A 25,197-nucleotide genomic window follows, 5' to 3' on the forward strand; every position below is an offset into this window, starting at 1 on the left:
TGGCAGCAAAGTGCAGCCTCTGCAAAAGGGATCTGTGCGGTGGGTGAAGGCAGCCATTTACGGGGGGCAGTCCACCAGGAGAGGTCTGACTCCAGCCAGGCCCACCGCCCCCACTCCCCAGTACTCTCATCCCTGACTGCGGTGCCCCCACTCCCCAGTACTCTCATCCCTGACTGCGGTGCCCCCGCGGGGCGTCTCCCCGCATGGCTGGGCCCAGCCCATGGTGTGGCGACCACTAAACACTGGCCTAGGTCCCTGGGGAAGGTGCTTTACGCTAAGCTGGCCAGCAGTTAGGGACATCTCGGAGGCGACGGCAAAGGGAGCCAGGCTCCCCCAGCTCACCCGCCCTTACAGGCATAGCCGGTACCCGCGGCGGGTAGGAAAACCCGGGAAGGGGCGGACGGCAGCGGGAGAAACGCGGAAAACCCAAGGACAGGAGGACCACTGCCCGCTGAGCACGCACGCGCACATGCGTGCGCACGTCCCGGGGGCCCAAGCTCCGCCCCTGATTGAACCGCCCCGCCCCCGGACTCCCTCCTTCCTTTTCCGGACCCGCAACCCGGGTCTGAGCTGGACCTGGGGCGCCCCCTGCAGGCTGAGGGCGGAGCCGTAGTCAGGCCCAGCCCGCCAGCCCGCCCCTCGCAGACCCAGGCCCGGCTGAGGCCAGGGTCCCGCAGACGCGGGCCCCGGCTCCTTCCCCGGCTCGCGCGGCTGCCAAGGCGACTGGGCAGCGCCCCCCGCCGGCCCCCCGCGCGCGCGCGCCGCCCCGGCTGCGGTCGCCATGGCTACGGGAGGCAAGGGGTCGCGCGGCCCGACGCCCCGCCCCGCCCCAGCGAGCCCCGCCCGCGCGGCCCGCCCTCCACGCCGCCAGCGCCGTAGCCGCCGCTGCCGCTACAGCCGCGGGGCGCGGGGGCTGCGGTGGGCGCAACTCCGCGCGGCGCGGACTGGAGGCGAGGGGGCCGCGCCAGGCCCGAAGCCGAGGCGGGGCTGGGCCGCCCCCGCCGCGCCCGCCCTCCCTCCCGGGATGCGGTGCTGAAGCCCAGCATGGCCGGCCCGGGCCCCACCTTCCCGCTGCACCGGCTCGTCTGGGCGAACCGGCACCGCGAACTGGAGGCCGCGCTCCACAGCCGCCAGGTGAGGCCCACCGGGCACCCGGGCCGTCCTCCGGGCCGCCCACCCAAAGCCAGGTCTCCGTCCTGGAGGCCGCCAGGCCTGATCCGAAGCCCGGGTCACCTGCCCCTCTCGCTGGAGCCACTGGCCTCCGCTTCCAGCGCTGGGCCTTGCCCAGCCCGTCTCCCCGCTTCACATTGCATCCAGCCCCCGAATTCGCGCCACACCACCCCTGAGCCAGGCCGAGAGCCAGCAGCCTGGTTCTGGCCCCCAGGCTCTTCCCACCTGCCCCCTCCCCCTTCCTATTAGGACACGCAGGCCATCCTCTGCCATTTCCATGGTCTGTCTGCTATCTTTATTTCCCACAATGACTCCCGACCAGGTTCAGCCTAGTGGCCTTCTTGCTTCTCCTTACTTGCCCTGTGCTGAGTGTCCCATCTCTCCCAGCACGACATTGAACAGGAGGACCCCCGGGGGCGCACTCCCCTGGAGCTGGCTGTGTCCCTGGGGAACCTGGAGTCCGTGAGAGTGCTCCTTCGACACAATGCCAATGTGGGCAAAGAGAGCTGCCAGGGCTGGGCAGGTACTACAGAGGGCAGAGGGGCTCCCCCGAGGCTGGCAGTGGGGTTGGTGCGGCAGCGAGTGGTCAGGCCTGGGGCCGTTGGTGAGCTCCCCCCCAGCAGCCCGGTGCCCCTAGTCCTGCAGGAGGCGGTCAGCACTGGGGACCCGGAGATGGTGCAGCTGGTGCTCCAGTACCGGGACTACCAGAGGGCCACACAGAGGCTGGCTGGCATTCCAGAATTGCTCAGCAAGCTCCGCCAGGTACAGCAGGGTGCGCAGGTGTGGCCGGGAGGGAGGGGTAGGGTGCCACGTCAAGGGGCCATGACGGACTACACGGGGGTCCCTCGGGTCACCTACTCGGTCCGTGCAGCCTGTTTTCCCAACGCTGTAGATGACATCCCTCTCTCTGGACTGCAGCCCGGGGTTGTGTAGGAAAGACAGGAGTCCAGGCCCACATGGGTGACATCAGGCCCTGTGGGAGGAAAGCCGTGGCCAACGACATCTCGGGTCCCTCATACCAGAAGTCTCTGCAGAGCTTTAGATGTGGGCCTCCTGGTGAATGCATATTTCCTGGAGGGAGAGTTTCATCTGACCAGCGGGTGTGGCCTGGTACCCCGGAGTACCTGTCCGCCCTCCTCAAGCATGAAGAAGCCTGGCTGGGAGGGCACCCTACCTCGTGGCCCCCACCCCAGGGGCAGGCCCAGATCAGTGATGAGGACTCTGGGACCCAGGGGGAGCAGGAGTTCCCCCAGGGCCCCTCAGCAGGCTAGTGGCTAGGTGGAGACTGACCTCCAGGTCCCAGATACTTACCATCTGATTATTCCAAGACCTTTTTAGGGCCCCACTTAGCTCACCCTTTGCTGGGTGGGGTTTGGTTGTGGTGGGGGCATATCTGGGACATAGCAGCACTTTAAGACTTGCTGAAGGGCTGGGCTCCCAGAGGGGGCTATAGACAAGGAGCCCCCCAGGCCCGCTGGTCCCCGGCACCAGGCACACCCTGACAGGTGCTCTGGTCTATCTCAGGCCCCCGATTTCTACGTGGAAATGAAGTGGGAGTTCACCAGCTGGGGTGAGTGAGGACCTCTTGGCTTCCCGGGGGCCAGGGAGGGGCGATTTGGGAAAGAACCCTGGTGACCTCCACACCCCCTGCAGTGCCCCTCGTGTCCAAGATGTGCCCGAGTGACGTGTACCGAGTGTGGAAGCGGGGCGAGAGCCTGCGGGTGGACACCAGTCTCCTGGGCTTTGAGCACATGACCTGGCAGCGCGGCCGGCGGAGCTTTATCTTCAAGGGCCAGGGTGAGCTGTGGGGGGACTCCCCGCGGGCACGCGGCAGGCCAGAGCAGCCCAGGTTCTCCCGTGGCTCGTGAGGACAGTGCCCTTCTTCTCTGCTTCCCAGGTGTAGAAACAGAGCTTGAGGGCGGAGGGGGCCCGGGGGCTGGGGCCTCACCCGCTTAGCAGCAGGTGGCTGAGGGCACCGTGGCGGCCCTTTCCCCACTGTCTGCGGCCCGGCACTGACGTGTCCCCCTCACACACCCGTTCCGGCTGGCAGAGGCGGGAGCCTTGGTGATGGAAGTGGACCACGACCGGCAGGTGGTGCACACCGAGACGCTGGGGCTCGCCCTGCACGAGCCGGAAGCGCTGCTGGCCGCCATGCGGCCCAGTGAAGAGCACGTGGCCAGCCGTCTCACCTCTCCTATCGTCTCCACCCACCTGGACACGCGAAATGTGGCCTTCGAGAGGTCAGTCGGAGCCTGGCCCCACTGTAGGTGGTGCCCTTGAGGCTCCCGGCTCGGGCCTCTGGGAGGCTGGGCCACCCACAGAGGCTGCTCAGATGGGGGCGGGGGTCGCTGCGGGCCCAGCGGCTCGCTCAGACCCCGTGTGGCAACCTTCGGGGCCCTGCACGGCTGTCCGCGGGCAGAGGAGGCTGGGTCAGGGGTCCCCAGCGCCTTCGCTTCTGGCCTCACGTGTCTTCCCATAACAACAAGGGTTTAGGCTGTGGCTCAGGGCGCTGTGTGCCCCAGTGTTGGTTTCTCAGTAGGATGGCTGTTTCTGGGCCAGAGTCCTTTGTGGGTAGTAGCTGAGGAATCTGACCCTACCGGCCCGGCTGTTCTCGCTGACGACGTATGTCCCAGTTCCAGGAACAGACTTCAGGACTACCTTAAAAAACAGACAGGCAAACGGCTTCATTGGAATATGGTTTTATACACCATAGAGTGCAGCGGTTTTTAGTGTGTTCACAGATAGGCAACTATCCCCACAGTTGACTTTAGAACATTGTTCTCACCCCGGAAAGAAATTCTTGAGCTACCAACTCCAGTGCCTGGAGCCCCCGACCTCCTCAGCGCTAGGCAGCCAGTGATTGACTGTCCCTACAGATTTCCTTATCCTGGACTTTCAGATGCATGGAATCCTACACTAGGGCGTCTTTTGTGACTTCGTTCACCGAGCAGAGTGTTTTCCAAGTTCATCCAGGTTGTAGCGTGTGACCACTTCATTCCTTCTACGGCTGTCCATCGTATGGCTATGCCACATTTCGTTTATGGATTGCTTCCATCTTTTGCCTGTTATGAGTAATGCTCCTGGAAACATCAGTACACGAGTTTTTGTGTGGACATAAGCTTTTATTTCTCTCCGGTGTATACCTCGGAGTGGAATTGCTGGGTCACATGGTAACTGGATGTTTAACTGTTTGTAGAACTGCCAGACCCTTTACCGAGGGGGTTGCAGCATTTTACACACACACACACACACACACACACCCCGTGTATGAGGGTTCTGGTTTCACGTCCTCACCAACACTTGATGTTCGTTTATTTATTTTTGGATTATAACCACCGTGGTGGTGGGTGTGAGAAGTGGTATCTCATTGTGGCTTTGATTTGCATTTCCTTAACGATTAGTGATACTGAGCACCTTTTCATGTGCTTATTAGCCATCTGTATATCTTCTTTGGAGAAGTGTCTGTTCAGATCCTTTGCACATTTAAACAATTGGGTTATCTTTCTAAAAAAAAATACGTATATATATATATACATATATATATATGTGTATATATATATATATATATATATATATATATATATATACACACACACGTATATATATATATATGTGTGTTTATTTTGAGAGAGAGAGAGCACGAGCAGGGGAGGGGTAGAGACGGAGGGAAGGAGGGAGGGAGAATCCCAAGCAGGCTCTGCGCTGACGCAGGGCTCAAACTCACGAATGTGAGGTCATGACCTGAGCTGAAATCAAGAGTCAGATGCTTAACCGGTTGAGCCACCTAGGTGCCCCAACAATTGGGTTATCTTTTTATCATTGAGTTCAAGAGTTCTTTACATACTCCAGATGTACATCCCTCATCAGGTACATGATTTACAAATATTTCCTCCCGTCTTATGGGCTGACTTTTCACATGTCTTGATGGTGTCCTTTGAAGCACAGGTTTTTAATTTTCACGAGATCCGATGCATCTGTTGTTTCTTTTGTCACCTGTGCTCCTACCATCACACATCTACCAATATTTGACTTTGTCAAATCCAAAGTCACAAAGATTTTCCCCTGTGTTTTCTTCTGAAAGTTTTATACTTTTTTTTTTTTTAACATTTATTTCTTTTTGAGACAGAGAGAGACAGAGCATGAACGGGGAGGGTCAGAGAGAGAGGGAGTCACAGAATCCGAAGCAGGCTCCAGGCTCCGAGCTGTCAGCCCAGAGCCCGACGCGGGGCTCGAACTCACGGACCGTGAGATCATGACCTGAGCCAAAGTCGGACGCTTAACCGACTGAGCCACCCAGGTGCCCCATATACTTTTTAGTTCTTACTTCTGACCCATTTTGAATTCATATTTGTGGGAGGTAAGGGTCCGACTTCATTCTTTTAGAGGTGACGATCCACTTGTCCCGGCACCGTGTGTTCAAGAGACTCTTCTTTCCCCATTGAATGGTCTTGGCACGCCTGTGGAAAATCAATTGGCTCTTCTTTCCATTCTGTCGATTTCTGTCGGTCCTTGTGCTGGTGCCACACTGCCTTAATTAAGCACTGCCTCGTAGTAAGTTTTGAAATTGGGCAGTGTGTGTCTTTTGACTTTGTTCTTCTTTCTCACGATTACTTTGGGTCTTCTGGGTCCGTTGCAATTTCACCTGAATTCCAGATTCAGTCTGTCAATTTCTACAAAGAAGCCAGGTGGGATTCTGATAGGGTTTGCGCTGAATCTGTAACTCAGCTTGCAGAGTACTGCCATCTTAACAATGTCGGGTGCCCCCTACCAAGGACATGTGATCATTTCCCACTTACTTAGGTCTTTACTTTTTTCTTGTCATTTACAGCTGTAAATTTCCCTCTAACCACTGCTTCAGCTGCGTCCCATAAGTTTTGATGTATCGTATCTTTCTTTCCATTTATTTCAGAGCATTTTCTGATTTCTCTTTTGATCTGTTCATCAATCCTTTGGGTTTTTTAGGAGTGTGCTGTTTACTTTCCACACATTTGTGAGTTTCCCAAATCTTTACTCTGTTATTGATTTCTTATTTCATCCCCTAGTGGTTGGGGAACATACTTTATAGGATTTTTCTCCTTTCAGTTTTATTGAAGCTTCTTTTATGGCCTCGCATATAATGCATCTTGAAAAATGTTCCACGTGCACCTGAGAAGAAAATGTGTTCTGTTGTGGTTGGGTGGAGTGTTCGAGGGAAGTCTGTTAAGTCTGGCTTATAGGGTTGTTCAAGTCTTCTGTTTCCTTGTTGATCCTTTGTCTGCTTGTCCTGTCCATTATTGAAATGGATGTCTGTTGATGTGTTGCAATTACTGTTGTCGTACTTTTATTTTTCATTTTGTATTATGGCAAATTTCAAACATGTACGTATGAGAGGAGAGAGAATAGTTAGAAAGTTCCCATCACCCCACTTCAACACTTACCAACATTCTGCCTATCTTGTTGAATCTATTCTTGCTTTTTTTCCTTTTTACCCCAGATTATTTTATTTTGTTTTGTTTTGCTTTGTTTTATTTTATTTTATTTTAATGTTTATTTATTTATTTTTGAGAGAGAGAGAGAGAGAGAGAGAGACAAGAATCTGAAGTAGGCTCCGGGTTCTGAGATGTCAGTTCAGAGCCCGATGTGGGGCTTGAACCTGTGAACCGTGAGATCATGACCTGAGCTGAAGTCGGACACTTAACCGACTGAGCCACCTGGGATTATTTTATTTTATTTATTTATTTTTTTATTTTTTTTTTTAATTTTTAATGTTTATTTATTTTTGAGACAGAGGGAGACAGAGTGCGAGTGTGGGGGTGGGGGGGGGCGCAGAGAGAGAGGGAGACACAGAATCTGAAACAGGCTCCAGGCTCTGAGCTGTCAGCACAGGGCCCAACACGGGGCTCAAACCCATAAACCGTGAGATCATGACCTGAGCCGAAGTCGGACGCTCAACCGACTGAGCCACCCAGGCGCCCCTACCCTGGATTATCTTAAAGCACATCCCAGCTGTCCTATCATTTTAACAGTAAATGCTTCTGCACACGACTCTAACAGAGGATGGTTTTTTTTTTTTAATTTTTTTTTTTCAACGTTTATTTATTTTTGGGACAGAGAGAGACAGAGCATGAACGGGGGAGGGGCAGAGAGAGGGAGACACAGAATCGGAAACAGGCTCCAGGCTCCGAGCCGTCGGCACAGAGCCTGACGCGGGACTTGAACTCACGAACTGCGAGATCGTGACCTGAGCCGAAGTCGGACGCTTCGCCGACTGAGCCACCCAGGCGCCCCCAGAGGATGTTTTTTAAAACCAGCCCCAGCACCGTCATCACATGTGACAAAACCAATGATAATCCCTCAGTACTTTTTAGTCCCCAGTCCTTGTTTGATGGTCGCCAGCCATCTAGGCATCGTCATCAAGGCCCTTGCGTGTTTCACAGTGGGAAGGCTAATTGGAAGGGGTCTTTGGAAGGGAAGGCGTTGGCTAAGGTTGAGGGGCACGGGTCCTCATGAGCTCCTGTTTGGTCTGTTTCAGGAACAAATGTGGTATCTGGGGCTGGCGGTCTGAGAAGATGGAAACCGTTAGCGGCTACGAGGCCAAGGCAGGAGAGGCTAGTGGTGGGGGCTGGGGTAGGAGACAAGGCCCAGGAACCCCACCCCTTCTCCATGTCCATCCATGTGGAAGAGAGACAGAGTAGCCCACGGGCTCTGGAGGCCCTGTGTGGTGATGGGAACTCAGTGGGGCCCGAGTGCCCAGGCCCTGCCGAGCACATAGGGATCACCCCGGCACCAGCCCCGACCCAGGTTACCGAGATGAAATGAGCGTTTTCCCCTCGTTACTGAGTCCCCATGGTTCAGACCCTGCCACCTCCTCCACTGTGGGGGGCGAGGTCCTGTCTGTCCCTGCGGAGAGGAGGGCTTGGGTTCTGTACTGGTGAGGCTGAGTGTGGGGGACAGGCTCTGAGCCCTCAGCTCTGCCTGTGTCCCCCCTGCTCCCCAGGTATACAGTGCCACCAACGTGGAGCTGGTGACACGCACTCGCACGGAGCACCTCTCTGATCAGGACAAGTCGAGGAGCAAAGGTAAACCCAGGTGCGCCTGCCTGTGGCCCAGTCACACCATATGCCGGGGTCACCCTGCTCCGGGGTCAGGGCCGTAGAGTCCGGCACGAGCTGGGAGGCCTCCCCGTTCCCGTGTGCTCAGTCTCCCACCCGGCCGAGGCTCCCAGGGTGGATGGTGGGGGGGGCAGTCGGGGGGCAGTGGCCCAAAGTCTCCTCACGGGCTCCCACCCCTTCTCAGGAGGGAAGACTCCATTCCAGTCCTTCCTCGGGATGGCCCAGCAGCACTCCTCTCACAGCGGGGTGAGCCGGGCCCAGGGGGCTGGGGGCCACGGGCAGGGGGCCGTGACGCAGGGCCAGGCAGCCACCCTCCTGAGCACTAAGCCCAGTCCTGGGGCCCTCCCAGGCTCCTGTGCAGCAGGCCGCCAGCCCCACCAACCCCACAGCCATTTCCCCCAGTGAATACTTCGACCCCAACTTCAGCCTGGAGTCGAGGAACATCGGCCGCCCCATTGAGATGTCCAGCAAAGTGCAGAGGTGAGGTCGTGGGGCTGGCTTGGGGACTTCCCTCAGGGACACGGATGCCGCCCGGTCCCCCGAGCCCCTTGTAGACTCCTGTCACACATGGGGCCCACCAGCGTGGGGGACCCACTCACCGAGCCAGCTTCCTTCTAGACTCTCCTCCTTGGGGGTAGGAGCCAGGTCTGTCTTAACCATGGTTGTTGGCAGAGGGCTTGGACCAGAGGATTGGTTCCTCTTCTTTGGTGAGTGAGTGAGTGAGTGAGTGAGTGAGTGAGTGAGTGAGTGAATGAATGAGTGAATGAGCAGCACCACCCATTTATGGTTTTCTGTTCAACTGAATGAGCACCTCCTGGAGGCCAGCTTGAGGCTGAGGGGAAGGGCTCACAGCTCTACTGTCTCCCGGCTTTGTGGCCCCAGGAAAGTCTTCTCCTCCGAGAGTCTGTTCTCTTCCTCAGTAAAATACCAGTCACACTTAGCCACCTGCCCACAGGGGTGCTAAGAGGATCTCATGAGCCATGACGCAGAACTTGCGGTGAGCCCAGCACTGCCCTATGAACCACAGGCAGACTTAGCCACCGAGTGGTGGATTCGAACCCTGGTCGTCCTGACCTCTGGGCTTTGCTGGACCCAAAAGTGTGGCAAAGTGTGAGGTGCTGGCCAGCCGTGGGCTGGGGAGGAGGACCCGGCTGTGGACAAGGCCATGATTGAAGCCAGCAGCCCGGCCCTGCCCTCTCCATCCAGATGAGTTGAGCTGGCTCAAGCTGCCATAGGCCCCAGCCTGGGCCCAGGGTCTGGGTGCAGCTCGGGCGGTAGGGCCAAAGGACAGAAGCTCCTGGGGCAGGCAGGCGGGGGCAGCTGAGCAGACGAGAGGGCACCTCAGGCCCGGCAGAGGGTGTGAGTCAAGGCAGGTGTCCAGAGTGGGTGGGTCTTAGCAGAGGGGCCACCAGGAGTTCCTTGACTCACGTCCTGTGCAGGTTCAAGGCAACGCTGTGGCTGAGCGAGGAGCACCCACTGTCCCTGGGTGACCAGGTGACGCCCATCATTGACCTGATGGCTATCAGCAACGCTCACTTTGCCAAGCTGCGTGACTTCATCACCCTGCGCCTGCCCCCCGGCTTCCCGGTCAAGATTGGTGAGGGGCGGTCTGGGGCAGCCGGGGGTCTGGGGCAGCTCCCGGGGTGGTGCCGGCCTCTGGCTCAGGCTCGGCTGTCTCCTCGCAGAGATCCCCCTTTTCCACGTGCTCAACGCCCGCATCACCTTCAGCAACCTGTGTGGCTGTGACGAGCCCCTGAGCTCGGTGTGGGTGCCGGCCCCCAGCTCTGGCTCTGCCGTCACAGCTTCAGGTACCGCCGCGGGCGAGGGGGGCCGGCAGTGCTGCTCGCTGGTCTCTGAGCCCCGGGGCTGAGTGCTGCCCTTCTGCGCAGGGAGCCCTTTCCCGTGTGAGGTGGACCCCGCCGTGTTTGAGGTGCCCGAGGGGTACAGCGTGCTGGGCACGGAGCGCAGCGAGCCCCTTCGCGATGAGGATGACGCCCTGCTCCAGTTCGCCATCAGGCAGAGCCTGCTTGAGGCGGGCGCGGAGGCGGAGCAGGTGGGACACGGGCAGCGGCCAGACCCTGGGGGTGGGCAGGGGCGCCAGAGGTGACAGCTCCGGGCTCCGTCTGCTGCAGGTGACTGTCTGGGAGGCCCTGACCAACACCCGGCCCGGTGCCCACCCGCCTCCCCAAGCCGCCGCCTACGAGGAGCAGCTTCAGCTGGAGCGGTGAGGCCCGCTAGCACCTACTGGGACAGTATCTCGGCCTGCCCTACCCCAAGGAGCCTGCCGGCCAGGGGGTCCTTGGCTGGTGGCGGTGGGTAGCGGGGAGGTGCTGGTCCCAGGACCCCATGCCCTCTCCGAGGCCACCCTCCAGAAGCAACATGGCCTGCCATCAAAGGCAGCATGAGGATGGGAGACACAGGGTCCCCTGCCTCGTCTCTTTCTCTCCGGTCTCCCAGGTCCCAGCCACCTTGTCCTCCATAGCTATGTCCCAACACTTGGCCTTCTTCCTCAGCCTTAGCGCTCACCGGTCTGTTCTCCCCTCTCACGCCTTGCCTGGAAGGGCCCTCCAAGAGAGCCTGCGGATGTCCACAGAGCCCAATGGCCCAGAGTCCCCTCACAGGACACCCCCGGCCCCGGCCCCCCCAAGCTTTGAGGAGCAGCTTCGCCTGGCCCTGGAGTTGTCTTCGAGGGAGCAGGAGGAGCGGGAACGGCGGGGGCAGCAGGAGGAGGAAGACTTACAGAGGATCCTGCGGCTCTCGCTCACGGAGCACTGAGCACCGAGTACCCGGTCCCTGGGAGGGTTGTCTGGTCTGCTCCCCCACCTGCTTTTGTAACTTATTTATTTATAAACTCTCTGCTGCTAAGCTGCCGGCCCGGAGCCCTGGGGATGGGCTTGCATTGGAGACCAAGGTGGAAATAAAGAGACTTTCAGCAGCAGGCTTGTTCTGCTCAATGGGATGACAAAGCGGGGGAGGCGACATCGAGGGGAGACACTGTGGGCAATGGCCTCAGACCCGGGTTTGAATCCTGGCTGTGGCCCCCTTAGCTTCTCAGAGCCTGTTTCCCTAGCTGTAAAATGAGACCACCTCCCAGCCCCCAGGGCTGTTGGGAGGGTGAAGTGAACCAACAAACCAACATACGTCAAGTCCCTTACAGAGTATGTGCCTCACAAACATCCGCTCCCTGTAGTCTTGTTCCACCTACTGGGGACCCAGGTTCCTCCTGCCACTTACTCAGGCTTTCCCAGAACCCACCCCTGCTCCTATCAAGGAGGGGAAAGGCTGGGCCTCCAGACTATTCCCAACCAACTGGGAGGAGCCCCCTGCACCCCACGCCTGGGTTCCTGCCTGTTCTATCCGAGCATGTTCTATCTGAGTGACTTTGGACAAGTCCCTTCCCAGGCTGCAGTGTGAGCCTGCTCAACTCTGCCCTGCTCACCTCCAAGGTGGCCCTGAGGATGGCCTGTGATCCTGCGATGGGTTAGTTCTAAGTTCTGCCTGGTTTCCCCCGAAGCTCTGCATGTCTCCCAATGATTGTGCAGAGAGTGGAAGCATGAGGGCCAGTCAGCAAGAAGAAATAATTTTGGGGTGCCCTCCAACTGAAGACCTACTATGTTGGATCCTCTCCGAGACCTGTGTCCCCAGTCCTGCCTCCCTAGGTGCCAATCTGGGTAACTGAACGGTTGAAGCCCGAAGCAGAACTCAGGTGACCTAGGTGGGCGGAGCCAGGAGGGCAGGGGCAGGGGCGCCTCCAAGAAGGAGGGACCGAACCCCGGAACCCCGGAACGAAGACTGCAAGTTGCCGGACCTCTGGCCACTTCCCTCCCAGTCGCCGCGCTCCGCACCTGCGCCCCGCCCCGGGCCCGCCTCCAAAGTGCTGGGGGGGGGGGCGGGGGCGAGGCGGCCGAACCGAGGAGACGCAAAGGGAGGGGCGGCGGCTGCTCGGTGCTGGCTCCACAGACCGGGTTGGACGCGGGCTGGACGCGCGTCTGGCCCTTTAAGGGCCGCCCCCGAGGAGGTGCCAGGCCCTGGTGGCTCCGGTCTCTCCTTCCTGGTCCTGCGGGGCAGGGACGGTCCGTGGGGCCGTGGTAGGGCACCGTACCCGGACGGGCCCAGGTGTGCCCGGCCTGGCCCCATGGCCCTGGTCACAGTGAGCCGCTCCCCTCCGGCCAGCGGCCACTCCACGCCTGTAGGGCCCACGGTAAGTCTGGCTTTGCCGTGCTCCGGCCCACGCAGTTGGCTGCCAGCTGGGCCCCGGGGAGCGCGTCCTGCCCACTGCCAGCCTCCCCTTGAGGCTGGGGGTGGGGTGGGAAGGGGGACCCTAAGTGTCTCGCTGGAGGGGACTGGGAGGGGGTCTGGAGGCTCCCAGGAACTTAGACCAAGGCAAGATCCGGAGCCCCGAACACCAGCCCAGCCTGCGGAGGCCCTACCCTCTTCCAGGCCCAGATCTGGGCCAACCCCTTGGACACCTCCAGCACCCCCACCCACTCACCCCAGCTGCCCTACCTGGACCTTTGCCCAGGCTCCCCCGGGTGCCTCCAGGTGGGGAGTGGACTGGGGTGGGAAGGGATCTGACATCTTTCCTGGTTCCAGTCTCCAGTTGGGGGGTGGGGCGATCCCACCCCCACCCCCCACCCGCACAGCCCTGATAGCAGAGAGGAGAGTCCTTGCCACCCCCCACCTCACTCTGCCCCGGGGGCTGCTTTCTCAGCAGGACCAGGCATCCAAGCGGAGAAGCCGGCTCCAGCGAAGGTGAGCACCTGTCCCGGACAGAGACAACTACCTCCAGCTGCCAGGCCTGGCCCCTGCCCTACTGGAGGACTCGGCCCGAACCAACTACTGCATATGTGGGGCAATGTTGCTGGTGGGCACAGTGGGCTTGCAGTGCTGACCGGGCTGCCTTTGCTTTTATCTTCCTCCCGGTCAGTCGGGGCTCCTCCACCACTATTCTGGACCCTGGCTCGGGCCAGTAGTCACAAGCCAAAGGGCAGGGATGGGACGGCAGAGCCCAAGGGCTCCTGGGTCCCCACCAAGTTTACAGCATCTCCTGAGATAGGCAGGGGGGAAGGGAAAGGGAGCAACCCTTGCCCCGCCCCCCCCCCCCCCCACTTAAACAAGTGGCTCCGGGGCTTGGCAGCCTCCAAGACAGTAGCTCCCCAAATGTGGTGGCCTCAGCACTTGGGAACTCCTTAGAAATGCACATTCTCAGGCCTCCACCCCAGACCTGTTGACTCCCCCGGGACAGGGCCCAACATTTGTTCTAACAAGCCTGGTGGGTGAATCTGATGCACGGCTGCCCTGAGGGGGATGACGGACGTAAAGTGGTTTCCCTGCTGCCCTGCCAGGCAGAGCTTTGCAGTGCTCCGTGGGGCTGTCCTGGGACTGCAGGACGGAGAGGACAATGGAGAAGCAGCTGACGCTGGCCCTGAGGCAGTGGAGGGACCCCCGGGGGGAGAACAGCCCCACAGCGACCAGACAGACGATGGGCAGGGGCCCCAGAGTCCCCAGAAGCAGCAGCAGAGTCAGCACCTGTGCCTCATGGTGGAGCTGCTGAGGCCACAGGACGACATCCGCCTGGTGAGGGGCCTCCGAGCCCTCAGAGAAGGGGAGAGAGCCAGCTCTTGGGGGGGGGGGGGGAGGCGAGGGTAGAAGGGAGCCAGCGTGTGTGTCTGCTGGGGAGCAGTGGTATGAGGGCAAGTAATACGGATCCCCCAAACCCTGATGAGCCTCCCGGTTCAGCTAGTTGCTTAAACAGGGCACGATCACGTCTTCAGGTCTCTGGAGGAGCGGGAAATGGTGGGGGTCTGCCCTGCATGAGCCTGTAAGGCCCGATCGGGTCCAAGAGCTGGGAATTACACGGAGGTGGGGTTCTGTGCAACCAGCACAGGACCTTCCTGACCCCATGAGTTGTGCGCACACCTCAGGCCTGGCCGGCCGCTCCGGAGGGCCTGCTGAGCTGGAGGGGCGCCAGGCGGGGTGGGGCACAGGTGGGAGCCGGTGGACCAGTTCCCAGATGCCTGTGGGGCATCTCACTGTCTGCAGCAAGATGGGAAAGACAAAATGGAGGCAGTCTTTCCGAAAGCTGAATTTATTCCACGGAAGCACTGTCCTTTGTTATGAGATTGTGTCTTTAGTATTTCTTTGATGAGAAACCTTTCTTGAATCGAATGATGGTAATGGCAAGTGGAAAAGGTTTTGGGGTTTTTTTTAAACCTCTTTCCTGGGCAGAAATTGAAAATGGGCAATGGGTGCTAGGCCCATTCTCCCCTTTTTTCCATACATACCCCCTTTGCGAAAAATCTTTTTTTTCTTATTAAAAAAAATTTGTTTTAATGTTTTATTTATTTTTGAGACAGAGAGAGACAAAGCATGAATGGGGGAGGGGCAGAGAGAGAGGGAGACACAGAATCGGAAACAGGCTCCAGGCTCGGAGCTGTCAGCACAGAGCCCGACGCGGGGCTCGAACTCACGGACCGTGAGATCATGACCTGAGCCGAAGTCGGACACTTAACCGACTGAGCCACCCACCCAGGCGCCCCACGAAAAATCTTCTTAAACGTTCTGTGGGACCATGGAATCCCAAAGTTGGCAGCCACTGGGTTGTAACTACCAATCTGGAACCTGGGAAGAGGGGGATGGGCACAGAGCAAGCAAGCAGCAGGCCTCTTCTAGGCCCACGTGTATGTCGGGTGGGGGGCGGGGGCGGGGGATGCAGGGTCTTCTTGGGCCGCTGTGACCCTGGGCTTCCCCCTCCCCATCTTCTCCAGGCAGCCCAGCTGGAGGCGGCACGGCCCCCTCGGCTCCGCTACCTGCTGGTAGTTTCCACAAGAGAACATCAGAGCCAGGATGAGACAGTCCTCTTGGGAGTGGATTTCCCCGACAGCAGGTGCGAGCAGGGAGAGGAAGGGAGGGGGGCAAGGAAGTGAGATGCTGGGGAACAATGGCTTTTCTTCTGTCCCCCCGCCAGCTCCCCGAGCTGCACCCTGGGCCTGGTCTTGCCTCTCTGGAGTGACACCCAGGTGTACCTAGATGGAGACGGGTAAGAGATGGCGACCGGAGGGAGGAGAGAGGGGAGAGGGCGGTCGGCAGGGTGATGGACCGGATAGGGTGACTGGGCAGTGGGGAGCAGTGGAAGAAACGCAGGCTGGGTATCTGGGGCCTGGGCCGACTCAGCTCCGTCTCGGATTTGCTGTGTGACTCTAGGCAAGTCGCCTAACTTCTCTGGGCCTCGGCCACCCCAGGTGTGGCAAATGGGGCTCATTTTGAAGCCCAAATGCTGTGTATGTACGTATTCTGAGGGCCAGCCTCACGAGGTGGCAAGTGGGTTGGCCTCTCAGGAGCTCTGTCCCAGAGCCTGGAGTTGGATTCTACCCGCACCTGGTCTCCCTCAGGGGCTTCAGTGTGACGTCCGGTGGGCAGAGCCGAATCTTCAAGCCCATCTCCATCCAGACCATGTGGTAAGGGTTAGGGCGGCCCCGGTCTCCGGCCGGCCTCCTCTTCTCAGAGCCGGTTGGAGGGTCTGGGGAGGGGCGGCAGGGAGGAGAGTGTGACCCAGCCCGTGCTCTGTCCTAGGGCCACACTCCAGGTGTTGCACCAGGCATGTGAGGCGGCTCTTGGCAGCGGTCTTGTGCCAGGCGGTAGTGCCCTTACCTGGGCTGCATACTACCAGGACAGACTGAGCTCTGACCAGAGCTGCCTCAACGAGTGGATGGCCATGGCCGACCTGGAATCCCTGCGGCCTCCCAGCGCCGAGCCTGGCCGGTCAGTGCGGGCAGGGGAGGAGAGGGGAGGGCGCCATGGGGGAGCCGGGAAGGGGTTCTTGGACTGACGGCTCGGCTCCCAGGCCCTCAGAGCAGGAGCGGATGGAGCAGGCGATCCGGGCTGAGCTGTGGGAGGTGCTGGACACCAGCGACCTGGAGAGCGTCACTTCCAAAGAGGTGGGCCGGGGGGGTTCCGTGTCTGGCTCAGTCGGTGCTGCATGCGACTCTTGACATCGGGGTCATGAGTTCAAGCCCCCACGTCGTGTGTAGAGCTTACTCAAAAAAAATAATCAAAGCTGGGCTGGTGCTGGGGAGGAGCAGGGGCCAGGAGAGAGCTGGGCCCCGGGCCGGGGGTGGGGAATCCTCCCACGGGGGCAGAGCTTTCCCCCAGTCCTGAGCCAGTCCCCCACACCTGGCTTCAGCTCCTCTGTCTAGATGGACAGGTGCTGTCCTCTGAGGCCTCGGAGGGAAGGGCGGAGCATCAGGACGCTTGCAAGGCACCCCCAACCCCAGCCTCTCCTCCCCTTTGGCTCCGCCTGCAGATCCGCCAGGCCCTGGAGTTGCGCCTGGGCCGTCCTCTCCAACAGTACCGCGACTTCATTGATAACCAGATGCTGCTGCTCATGGCCCAGCAAGACCGCGCCTCCCGCATCTTCCCCCACCTCTACCTGGTGAGCAGCAGGGTGAGGGCGGCGTGAGGGCGCCGCAGGTGGGGGAGACGGAGGGTGAAGCTTCTGTCCCTCCGCAGGGGTCAGAGTGGAATGCGGCAAACCTGGAGGAGCTCCAGAGGAACAGGTAGGGCTCTGGGCCCTCAGGACCACCTACCCTGTGTCTTCCCCTCCCCTTGACCTCACCCCAAGGGGCGACCTGGCCAGAAACCCCCAGATCCCCTCGAGCAGCTGCTAGCTCTGCCTCCGACCCCCTCCCCCCCGGCAAGGTCTTGGGGGCCTGCTGGCAGCTCCCCTGGCCCGCTTCCTCCCCACTCTGTAAAGCAAGTCCCATATGGAAGGCCGCAGTGACACAGAGAAGAGGGGCGGCAGTGGGGGGGGGGGGGGCGCCCTGAGGGCCTTTCCCAAGCAGAAAAGCCCCTCTCCACCTGACCACGTCTCACAGAGACAGGCAGGGGGGCTGGCTGCCTGCCCTCCTTGGTTCCTGCCATTTGTCCCCCACGGGCTCCCGGGAAACCTACTGTGGCCCCCGTCACCGTCACCCAGCTGCCGCAGATCCACCCGGTCTCAGCTTAGATCGAAGCTGTCCTCCCACTGACTTCTGAGACTAGTAGGCTTAGTGCTTCAGTCAGCCCAGCGGCTACCTGGACCAGAGGGGGAAACTCAAACCCCGGTGGGGCGGCATGATTCGCTCAGGGTCACGGCCATCTTCTCCTCCCCTCACGACTGCACCGTCCCCACCCGACTCTCAGAACCAAGGACTAAACAGAGCCAGCAGGGTCGGCCGGGTCTGCCGGCCAATGGGCCTGGTGCCCCTGGCAACGTCAGCCGGGCCACATACCCTCTGCTACAGGGTCAGCCACATCTTGAACGTGGCCCGCGAGATTGACAACTTCTACCCCGATCGCTTCATCTACCACAACGTGCGCCTCTGGGATGAGGAGTCAGCCCAGCTGCTACCCCACTGGAAGGAGACACACGGCTTCGTGGAGGCCGCGAGGTGGGGCTCCGCCTGCCCCAGCTTCGAGTGGTCCCCTTGCCTCTTCCCTCCGGCTCAGGACCTCTCCCGGCCCTCAGGGTCTCCACTCCCTCCTCTGCTCTGGGCGGAGCACTCCCTGTCCTTCTCCCACACCGCAGGGCCCCCGCACAGCGATGGGGCGGGGAAGGGGCGGGGGCTGACCGTGTTCTGCCTCCACAGAGCACAGGGCACTCGGGTGCTGGTCCACTGCAAGATGGGCGTCAGCCGCTCAGCTGCCACGGTGATAGCTTATGCCATGAAGCAGTATGGCTGGAGTCTGGAGCAGGCTCTGCGCCACGTGCAGGAGCTCCGGCCCATCGCCCGCCCCAACCCCGGCTTTCTGCGCCAGCTGCAGACCTACCAGGGCATCTTGACCGCCAGGTACAAGCCGGGGGGCCGGGGTGTGGGCACTGGGCGTGGCTGCTGGGTCACTCAAAGCTGACTGAGGCCCACCTCTTTCCAGCCGGCAGAGCCACATCTGGGAGCAGAAAGTGGGTGGGGCTTCCCCAGAGGAGCCCCTCGCCCCGGAGATGTCTACACCATTCCCACCTCTTCCGCCGGAACCAGGGGGCAGTGGGGAGGTGAAGGCTATGGGTTTGGAGGAGAGCCAGTCAGCCCTGAAAGAGGAGCCTGGGCCACGGCCTCGTATCAACCTCCGAGGGGTCATGAGGTCCATCAGCCTCCTGGAGCCTTCCTCGGAGCTGGAAAGCATTTCAGGGGCCAGTGATCTGCCAGAGGTGAGGCTGGAGCTAGGGAAGGAGCCCAGACTGAGGCACATCAGGGGACAGAAGTAGGAGGGGCAGATGGCAGGAGGAAGGAGAGAGACCAGGACCGGGGCCCAACTTCCCATGGGGACCATTCCCTGGGCAGCTCACTTCTGTCCCCTCAAAGCAGCCAAGGAGACCTCGTGGGCGGTCGGTGAGCACTGCCCTCTGTGGGAGCTGCAGAGCAGCCATGGGGCCGGAGGCACCTGCGTGGGCTTCTCAGCTGAGCCAGCCCCGGGGTGAAGGCTGCAGACAACTCTCAGCCCGATGAAAGGACTTGCTTCCTAAGGGGCAGGGCTGCCCAGCCACGGCACGAGCATCCCCCCCAGGCCAAGAGCTGGACACCCAACTGCCAACCCCAGATGAGGTGGAGAAGATGCTGTGCGGCCCCTCCCAAATCTGAGGGGAACCCACCAGAGGATGGGGTACAGAGGGGTCATGGCCCTCACGTGACCAAATGCGGGCTGGGCAGTTGAGCATCCTCTGTGCTAAGTGCTGCAGGGCACAAGCAGAAGACCAGAGACTAGCCTTTGCCTTAGGAAGCCAGACCCACCACGGGACTGGAGGCCAAGATGGCTGACCTGAGGAGAGAGAGCTCCTTACAGAGGGCGGGAACATTTGGGAGAGGCTTCCTGGAGGAGGTGGCACTGGGTATGGATGGCTGATGGGTGAGTGAGCGTGGGTGTTCCTAAAGGTAGTGTCTTCACTCGGTACCCGGAAGGTGTTTCACCTGCAGCTCTCAGGACTGACTGCACAAAGGCAGGGGGGCAGGAGGAGGAGGAGGGGGCTTCAAGGATATGGCAGGTGCAGGGGAGCTCAGGAGGGCTTCTGGGGCCAGAAGGAAGACCGGTGGGGGCCAAGGAGCAGAGCAGTGGGGCGGGGCTGCTATCTTCCCTCCTATGGAAATACGACCATGAGTAGCTCAGATTTTCTACATTCACTTAGCATTCCACACCTACCCCTTCCCAGGCTTTGTGCTCAATAACTCTGCCCTGGAAAGACTTCTCAGTGATTCTTCTTGCACTCTGACCCTTCTAGGTGTTTTCTTCAAACGAGTCTTCAGAAGAAGACCCTCCGGTGCCCTTCCCTCAGCTCTCAAAGGCCAAGGGAGGCGAGCCGGGTCCCAAGGGGCCTTGGCCTGCCCTGAAGTCCCACCAGTCTGTGGTTGCCCTCAACAGCGCCGCCCTGGTGGCCAGCCGGACCCGGGCCTTGCAGGAGCAGGCAGAGGCTGGCCGTTCCTCCACACCCAGGCTCCGGAAGGTGGTGAGGCAGGCCAGTGTGGATGGCAGTGGGGAGGAGGGCGAGGCTTGAGCCCTCACACATGCTCATGGCCCCCTAGACACAAATAGAGGTGCCTGAACACAGCTCCTGGGACGAGCGCCCTTCATTCCTGTCAGCTTGTCCACGTTCCTTTTAGCTCCTCCCCAGTGGCCCCGAGACTCCATCACTACAGCCTCAGCTCCTATGGCCTTAAGTCTCAGACATGTCCACCCTTCCAAGGGCTCAAGGTCTTCTCTATAACGGGGATGTGATAGAGAGACTGAAAGTGCCTTTGGGGGCCAGAGCACCTTCCTTCATTCCCAGCTGCTGCCTGAAACACTCACTTGCAGCCAGGGAATACACCCAGTGCAGAAAGGCTCATGCTTCCTCCCTCACCCACTCCCACGTGCCTCATCCCTGCCCCTCTTCTTTCCTGGGGCCCGCTAGGCCAGAGGACCAGTGGCCCTTAAAGGCCAAGAGTAACCTCAGTTCCCAGTTCTGGAGGCTCTGAGGAGCAGAGAGCGGTCCCGCCGATGGGGCCTTCCTCCCGCACTCCACAACCAGCCTGTCTTCTGCTGTTGTCCCCCGCCCCATGCCACTCCCAGACAGCAGTGCGATGGGTCACAGGGCACCAGGCCAAAGAAAGTCTTCTTCTTGTCCTTCACGGCCTCTGGCCAGTTTTTCACAGTCTTAATAGTATCTGGCTTTGTACTTAGAAATGAAAAAAAAAAAAAAAAAAAACATTTTCATATTATTTTCACTTTTATGATAAAGCTGTGTGCCTGTAAGTCTGATTCTTCTCTGGTTACACACGGAGTTTGGCCTCTCTCAGCCCTTCCGGCCTCCTCATAGCAACCACCAGGTGTCTTGAGGCAGGCCCTGTTTTGGAGGACTGGCCGGGGTGGGAGGGTAGTGGTGGGGTGGGGCCGGAAGAGGAATGGGGAAGAGAAGAGGGGAGACCAGTGTTATCTCCCTCACTTCCTAGGGCAGGGCCTGGGTAAATGGTAGCTGCCCCCGCGCCCGTCAGGCAGGTTGGGGTGGGGGACAAGTCTACGCCGGGCAGCAGGTGCTTGGCTCTGTTGGGACAGCTGAAGCGAGTTACCCATGAGGAAGTGGGAGCTGCCGACGCCTATCTGGACAGGACCAAGCCTGTTCCGGAAGCTAAGGCTCTGTTTGGACACTTGATGATTGTTCTCGAGCACACTGTGGGCCCCAAGAACCTTCCTCTTGCTACGATGCAAGCCAGCCTGATCTTCCAAGCCAGTCCCTCCCTGTCGAGGAAGAAGGACCCTCGACGGGCCCTCCCCGTCTGCATCCAGGTTCCCTTTGCTCCACTTTCCCGTTCAAAAAGAGTAAGTTATTCCGTCTTTGTCACTTCTGTCTTCTCTTCCCGAGATCATATCCTCTGCCCCATAAACACACTACTTCGGTTGGGGGCGGGGGTGTGGATATGCAACTCCTTCCTTCAAAGCAGACTCAGAGGTAGGAGCTGGCACCACTTGAGAACTCATGCCCCATTTTAAGGGCATTTCTCACCTAGACCCCAGTGGGACCCCAGCACCACTCTACTCCTAGAGTACCGAGGGACAAGAAACTTGGGATCTAGCCCTGGCTTTGCCACTTATAACTCACTTCACTTCAAGTCTCTGTTTCTGTAAAACAAAGGGATTAGACTAGGAAATCCCTAAGTGGCCCCTTCCCACTTTGGTACGTTAATGATACATGTCACCTACACGTTGACAGAATTCACCCCCAACATGCTCTCTAGAAGAACCACGTGTACCTGTGTGTAGGTGACATGCCTAGGGGCCCAGGTGGGGTCCAGAGAGGCTCGCCTGATTCTTGATCCACCTCGCTGGTCCACCCTTCTGAGCAAACAGTGGGGCTGCCTGTCATCCTCCAGCCAACCATGCGTCTCACCCAGGCCGCCCTTTCAGCAGTCCTAAGCCAGGGTTAGGGGCAGGTAGGGTGACAATGTCAGGAAGGAAGCCAAGGCCAGGCCCTGCCTTCCTACAGCCTCTGCGGCTGGGAATGGAGAGTCCTATCATGAACTCAGAGCTAGGGGCTGACCAGAATCTACGGACAGGAACAACTGGCTGGCTCTCAGTTGGTAGAGCAACTGATAATCTTGATCTCAGGGTCGTGAGTTCGAGCCCCACATTGGGTGTAGAGATTACTTTAAAAGAATGCAAATGAGGGGCGCCTGGGTGGCGCAGTCGGTTAAGCTTCCGACTTCAGCCAGGTCACGATCTCGCGGTCCGTGAGTTCGAGCCCCGCGTCAGGCTCTGAGCTGATGGCTCAGAGCCTGGAGCCTGTTTCCGATTCTGTGTCTCCCTCTCTCTCTGACCCTCCCCCGTTCATGCTGTGTCTCTCTCTGTCCCAAAAATAAATAAACGTTGAAAAAAACAATTAAAAAAAAAAAAAAAGAATGCAAATGATTTAACACACACACACACCTCACACAAATTGCTAAAGGGGCAAAAAAAGTTAAAAAAAAAAAGATATACAATGAAAAGTATGTGTCCTTTAGATCTTATTTTCCAATCCCTCACAGGCAGCATTGTTACAGCTTCTTCTGAGTCCCTCCAAAGACGTTCCATGCTTATGTCATCAAATATATTTATGTATTGTTTTAAAAACATAAATTATAGGGGCACCTGGGTGGCTCAGCTGGTTAAGCGTGACTGGTGGTTTCCGCTCAGGTCTCCGGGTTTTGTGAGTTTGAGCCCCGCATCGGGTTCTGCACTGGAAGTGGTGCGGAGCCTGCTTGGGATTCTCTCTGTCTTTCTCTCCGTCTCTGCTCCTCCCCCACTTGTGCTCTGTCTCTTCCAAAATAAACAAATAAACATAAAAAAAAACATAAATTACAGCATATTAACATTGACACTTTGACATTTTTTTCATAGCACAAAGAGTGGCACATCAGTTCAGAAAGCTCTGCCTAATTCCTAAAACAATCATACACATTCTATTCTATGGACTCCATTTATTGAAGTGCTCATCTACTAAAGAACATTCAGGTTGCTTATGGATATATATATTTTTTCATTCCAAGTAATGCTTAAGTACTCTTGCATATACTTTCTGGTGCACACAGGGCCACTAAACCTGTAGGACATATTTCTTTTTTTTTTTTTTTTAATGTTTTTATTTATTTTTGAGACACAGAGAGACAGAGCATGAGTGGGGGAGGGGCAGAGAGAGGAAGACAAAGAATCTGAAGCAGGCTCCAGACTCTGAGCTGTCAGCACAGAGCCCGACGCGGGGCTTGAACTCTAGGACTGTGGGGACGCTTAACCGACTGAGCCACCCAGGCGCCTACTGTAGGGCATATTTCTAGAATTGCTGAAGCAAAGGCTATATGCATTTAATCTGGAAGGCATTGCCTAATTTCCCTCCACGAAGTTGCACCAATGTACAGCAAACAGGAATGTCTGTGCGTGTCCTTAAAGGACTGTCCAGCCTACACCACAACGACGTCATCTCCAGCGAATCTTAACAACACTCCCAGAGGAGAAAAAGCACGCATTATAATTACCACGTTTTGGAAATAGGAAACTGAGGCCCAGAGAAGTAACTGAGTGATAGGGCCTGAAATCGATCCTAAGTTTCTAGATCTCAGCCCAGAGGCCGAACTCGGAGGGACAGGGCGGCGTCCAACTCGCACTGCTTTTTCACCAGTTCTGCTCAAGGCCGTCGCTCGCAAATCCCACGTCGACTCCCACCCGCATCGGGAGCCTCTCGGGAGCCGGGCCGGTCGCCCGGCCCAGACGCGAACCCTTGCCCGAAGCTCGCCTCCGGACAAGCAGCAGGTGCCTCCCAGCAAACCCCTTCCCAGAGTTCTCCCTCCACCCGGCCCCGGTCGGCCGGGGCCAGGGAGGCCCCTCGTCAGGACTACATTTCAAAAGGCACAACTGAACGCGGCGAAGAGAGCGCGTCCCGGCCTCTTCCCCCTACACCCTAGACACCTCAGAGCCGCGGCTGCCAGGAGTAACTACCTTTCAGGCCTCCGCGGCCTCTCCTACGCCGGCAGCGCTCGGCCTGGGGGTAGTGGGGGAAAACGACCCCGGCGGCGCGGAACCCACCGCGATGCTCGGGCGCCATCTCGCGTCCGTGCCTTTGGCCGCCGGGTGGCAGCCCGGAAACTACGATTCCCGTCGTGCCTAGCGCGTCCGCGCAGGCGCGAAGAGCCTCTCTCGTTTCCATGGGAACCTCGCCCTCTAGGGTCCCAGGTGCTTGACTTCTGCGGGGCGCGTGGCTGTTGTTCCCCCTCAGGGGCCCTCGCGCTAGGCTGGGTCTGCGGACAGCCGAGGGGGCAGAATAGGGGGCTTGAGGGGAGGAGGCCAGGCGGCTGTGCCTCCCGGGACCAGCGCTGCCAAATTCTCGGCGTCCCGCGGTCCGCGCGCTTCCTGGGCCTCGGAGTTTGAGGCGGAGGGGCCCGGGGAGGCCCGGGTTGGCGAGGCCAGCGTCCGTCCGGCTCTGACCCGCGCAGCCCGCCTCGCTCCGCGCCAGCGCCCTGTCCCCGGCCGAAAGCCTGCGCGCCGCAGACAGGTACTGCCGGGGCGCGGGTCGGGCGCGGCAGCCCGCGGGATGGGTGGCGCCGCAGGTGAGCGTGGAGGGGCGCCGGCCGGGCAAGGCAGGGAGCGCCCCCGGGGTTGAGTCCGGCTCTGCCTCTCATGGGTCCGGGACCCGGGGCTCACCAAACGTGGCTTCAGTTCCTCCTCCGTCAAGTGGGGCTTGGGCTGGAATTCTAGGGCACCTTGCGATCCCGTTGCAGAGCAGCCTCTGGCTCCGTGCCACCGGGGGGGGCGGGGGGGGGGACAAGTCCCTTTATCTCTCTGAGCCCGTTTTCCTCTATTGCAAAGTGACGAGGTTGAAGCAGATGATCTTTATGGTCTCTTCTAGAGAATATGGGATCATTACCCCCACAGTGCGCCCCGCGTGCCAGACACGGGGAGCTGGATGGTTTTGAGCGACAATCTCAGCTCAGGATCTGGAGTCAGAGAAACTTGGGTGTGTGGTTTTGGACAAAGTCATCACATCTCTTGAGCCTCGGTTTCATCAGTTGCAAAACCAGGGGTAATCATACTGTCACCTCAAGTGTTTGAAGGTTAAATGAGATAATGCACGTAAGTTTTTAGCCCTAGGCCTGCACCTAGTAAGCGTTGTCCCAAGTCCCAGCCATCATTTCCGATACTTTAAAGAACATTCCGGGGCGCCTGGGTGGCTCAGTCGGTTGAGCGTCCGACTTTGGCTCAGGTCATGACCTCTTGGTCTGTGAGTTTGAGCCCCCCCCCACAGTCAGGCTCTGTGCTGACAGCTCAGAGCCTGGAGCCTGCTTCAGATTCTGCGTCTCCCTCTCTCTCTGCCCATCCCCCGCTCATGCTCTGTCTCTCTCTCTCTCTCTCTCTCTGTCAAGAATAAACATTAAAAAAAAAAAAAAAAGAAGATTCCTTAGCTACCGTG

General features: G+C 58.9%; 2 protein-coding genes and 2 long non-coding RNA genes across 11 annotated transcripts; 2 read left to right on the top strand and 2 right to left on the bottom strand.

Moving 5' to 3' along the window:
* The first annotated feature begins 852 nt into the window (after positions 1-852).
* On the top strand, positions 853-11,196 carry ANKRD13D (ankyrin repeat domain 13D). 5 transcript variants are annotated; one of them, XM_045486021.1, is made up of 15 exons: positions 855-1,134; positions 1,558-1,693; positions 1,808-1,932; positions 2,695-2,740; positions 2,824-2,967; positions 3,221-3,410; positions 7,682-7,757; positions 8,147-8,228; positions 8,446-8,507; positions 8,611-8,741; positions 9,701-9,858; positions 9,947-10,069; positions 10,151-10,314; positions 10,394-10,485; positions 10,823-11,196. In XM_045486021.1, the coding sequence occupies exons 1-15, from the start codon at positions 1,045-1,047 to the stop codon at positions 11,034-11,036; spliced, it is 1,833 nt and encodes a 610-aa protein (XP_045341977.1). In that variant the 5' UTR covers positions 855-1,044; the 3' UTR covers positions 11,037-11,196. The 5 variants fall into 5 exon arrangements, with proteins under 5 accessions (XP_045341979.1, XP_045341977.1, XP_045341978.1 ...); XM_045486022.1 differs by having other exon boundaries at positions 856-1,134; positions 7,682-7,748; XM_045486023.1 differs by lacking the exon at positions 9,947-10,069 and having other exon boundaries at positions 853-1,134.
* Positions 11,197-11,979: 783 nt separating this feature from the next.
* SSH3 (slingshot protein phosphatase 3) lies at positions 11,980-20,504 on the top strand. 2 transcript variants are annotated; one of them, XM_045486019.1, is made up of 14 exons: positions 11,980-12,462; positions 12,973-13,013; positions 13,607-13,838; positions 15,029-15,147; positions 15,229-15,300; positions 15,653-15,718; positions 15,834-16,022; positions 16,105-16,198; positions 16,564-16,692; positions 16,770-16,816; positions 17,543-17,689; positions 17,888-18,088; positions 18,171-18,444; positions 19,510-20,504. In XM_045486019.1, exons 1-14 carry the CDS (start codon positions 12,397-12,399, stop codon positions 19,780-19,782), a joined length of 1,950 nt encoding a protein of 649 aa, XP_045341975.1. In that variant the 5' UTR covers positions 11,980-12,396; the 3' UTR covers positions 19,783-20,504. The 2 variants fall into 2 exon arrangements, with proteins under 2 accessions (XP_045341975.1, XP_045341976.1); XM_045486020.1 differs by having other exon boundaries at positions 12,207-12,462; positions 12,976-13,013.
* LOC123601988 lies at positions 14,721-16,028 on the bottom strand. The gene is made up of 4 exons (XR_006714306.1): positions 15,912-16,028; positions 15,639-15,780; positions 15,071-15,286; positions 14,721-14,882 (listed from the first exon to the last, which is right to left on the bottom strand). It is a non-coding gene; the product is annotated as an uncharacterized LOC123601988 (long non-coding RNA).
* Positions 18,282-23,841, bottom strand: LOC123601989. Of its 3 annotated transcripts, none has more exons than XR_006714308.1 (3): positions 23,730-23,841; positions 21,515-21,673; positions 18,282-19,368 (listed from the first exon to the last, which is right to left on the bottom strand). It is a non-coding gene; the product is annotated as an uncharacterized LOC123601989 (long non-coding RNA). The 3 variants fall into 3 exon arrangements; XR_006714309.1 differs by lacking the exon at positions 23,730-23,841 and adding an exon at positions 22,389-22,433; XR_006714307.1 differs by lacking the exon at positions 23,730-23,841 and having other exon boundaries at positions 21,515-21,921.
* Positions 23,842-25,197: the final 1,356 nt, after the last annotated feature.

The sequence above is a fragment of the Leopardus geoffroyi genome, chromosome D1 (assembly GCF_018350155.1).
Source record: "Leopardus geoffroyi isolate Oge1 chromosome D1, O.geoffroyi_Oge1_pat1.0, whole genome shotgun sequence".
In the NCBI taxonomy this organism is placed as follows: Eukaryota; Metazoa; Chordata; class Mammalia; order Carnivora; family Felidae; genus Leopardus; species Leopardus geoffroyi.

What these genes read in the sequence shown, in the direction of transcription:
- ANKRD13D (XM_045486021.1), top strand. Translation starts at nt 1,045, where the DNA reads ATGGCCGGCCCGGGCCCCACCTTCCCGCTGCACCGGCTCGTCTGGGCG. An exon ending in CTCTGCCGTCACAGCTTCAG is followed by an intron (nt 10,070 to 10,150) that starts GTACCGCCGCGG and finishes CCTTCTGCGCAG; the next exon opens with GGAGCCCTTTCCCGTGTGAG. An exon ending in GAGCAGCTTCAGCTGGAGCG is followed by an intron (nt 10,486 to 10,822) that starts GTGAGGCCCGCT and finishes CTTGCCTGGAAG; the next exon opens with GGCCCTCCAAGAGAGCCTGC.
- SSH3 (XM_045486019.1), top strand. Translation starts at nt 12,397, where the DNA reads ATGGCCCTGGTCACAGTGAGCCGCTCCCCTCCGGCCAGCGGCCACTCC. An exon ending in GTGTACCTAGATGGAGACGG is followed by an intron (nt 15,301 to 15,652) that starts GTAAGAGATGGC and finishes GGTCTCCCTCAG; the next exon opens with GGGCTTCAGTGTGACGTCCG. An exon ending in GGCTTCGTGGAGGCCGCGAG is followed by an intron (nt 17,690 to 17,887) that starts GTGGGGCTCCGC and finishes CTGCCTCCACAG; the next exon opens with AGCACAGGGCACTCGGGTGC.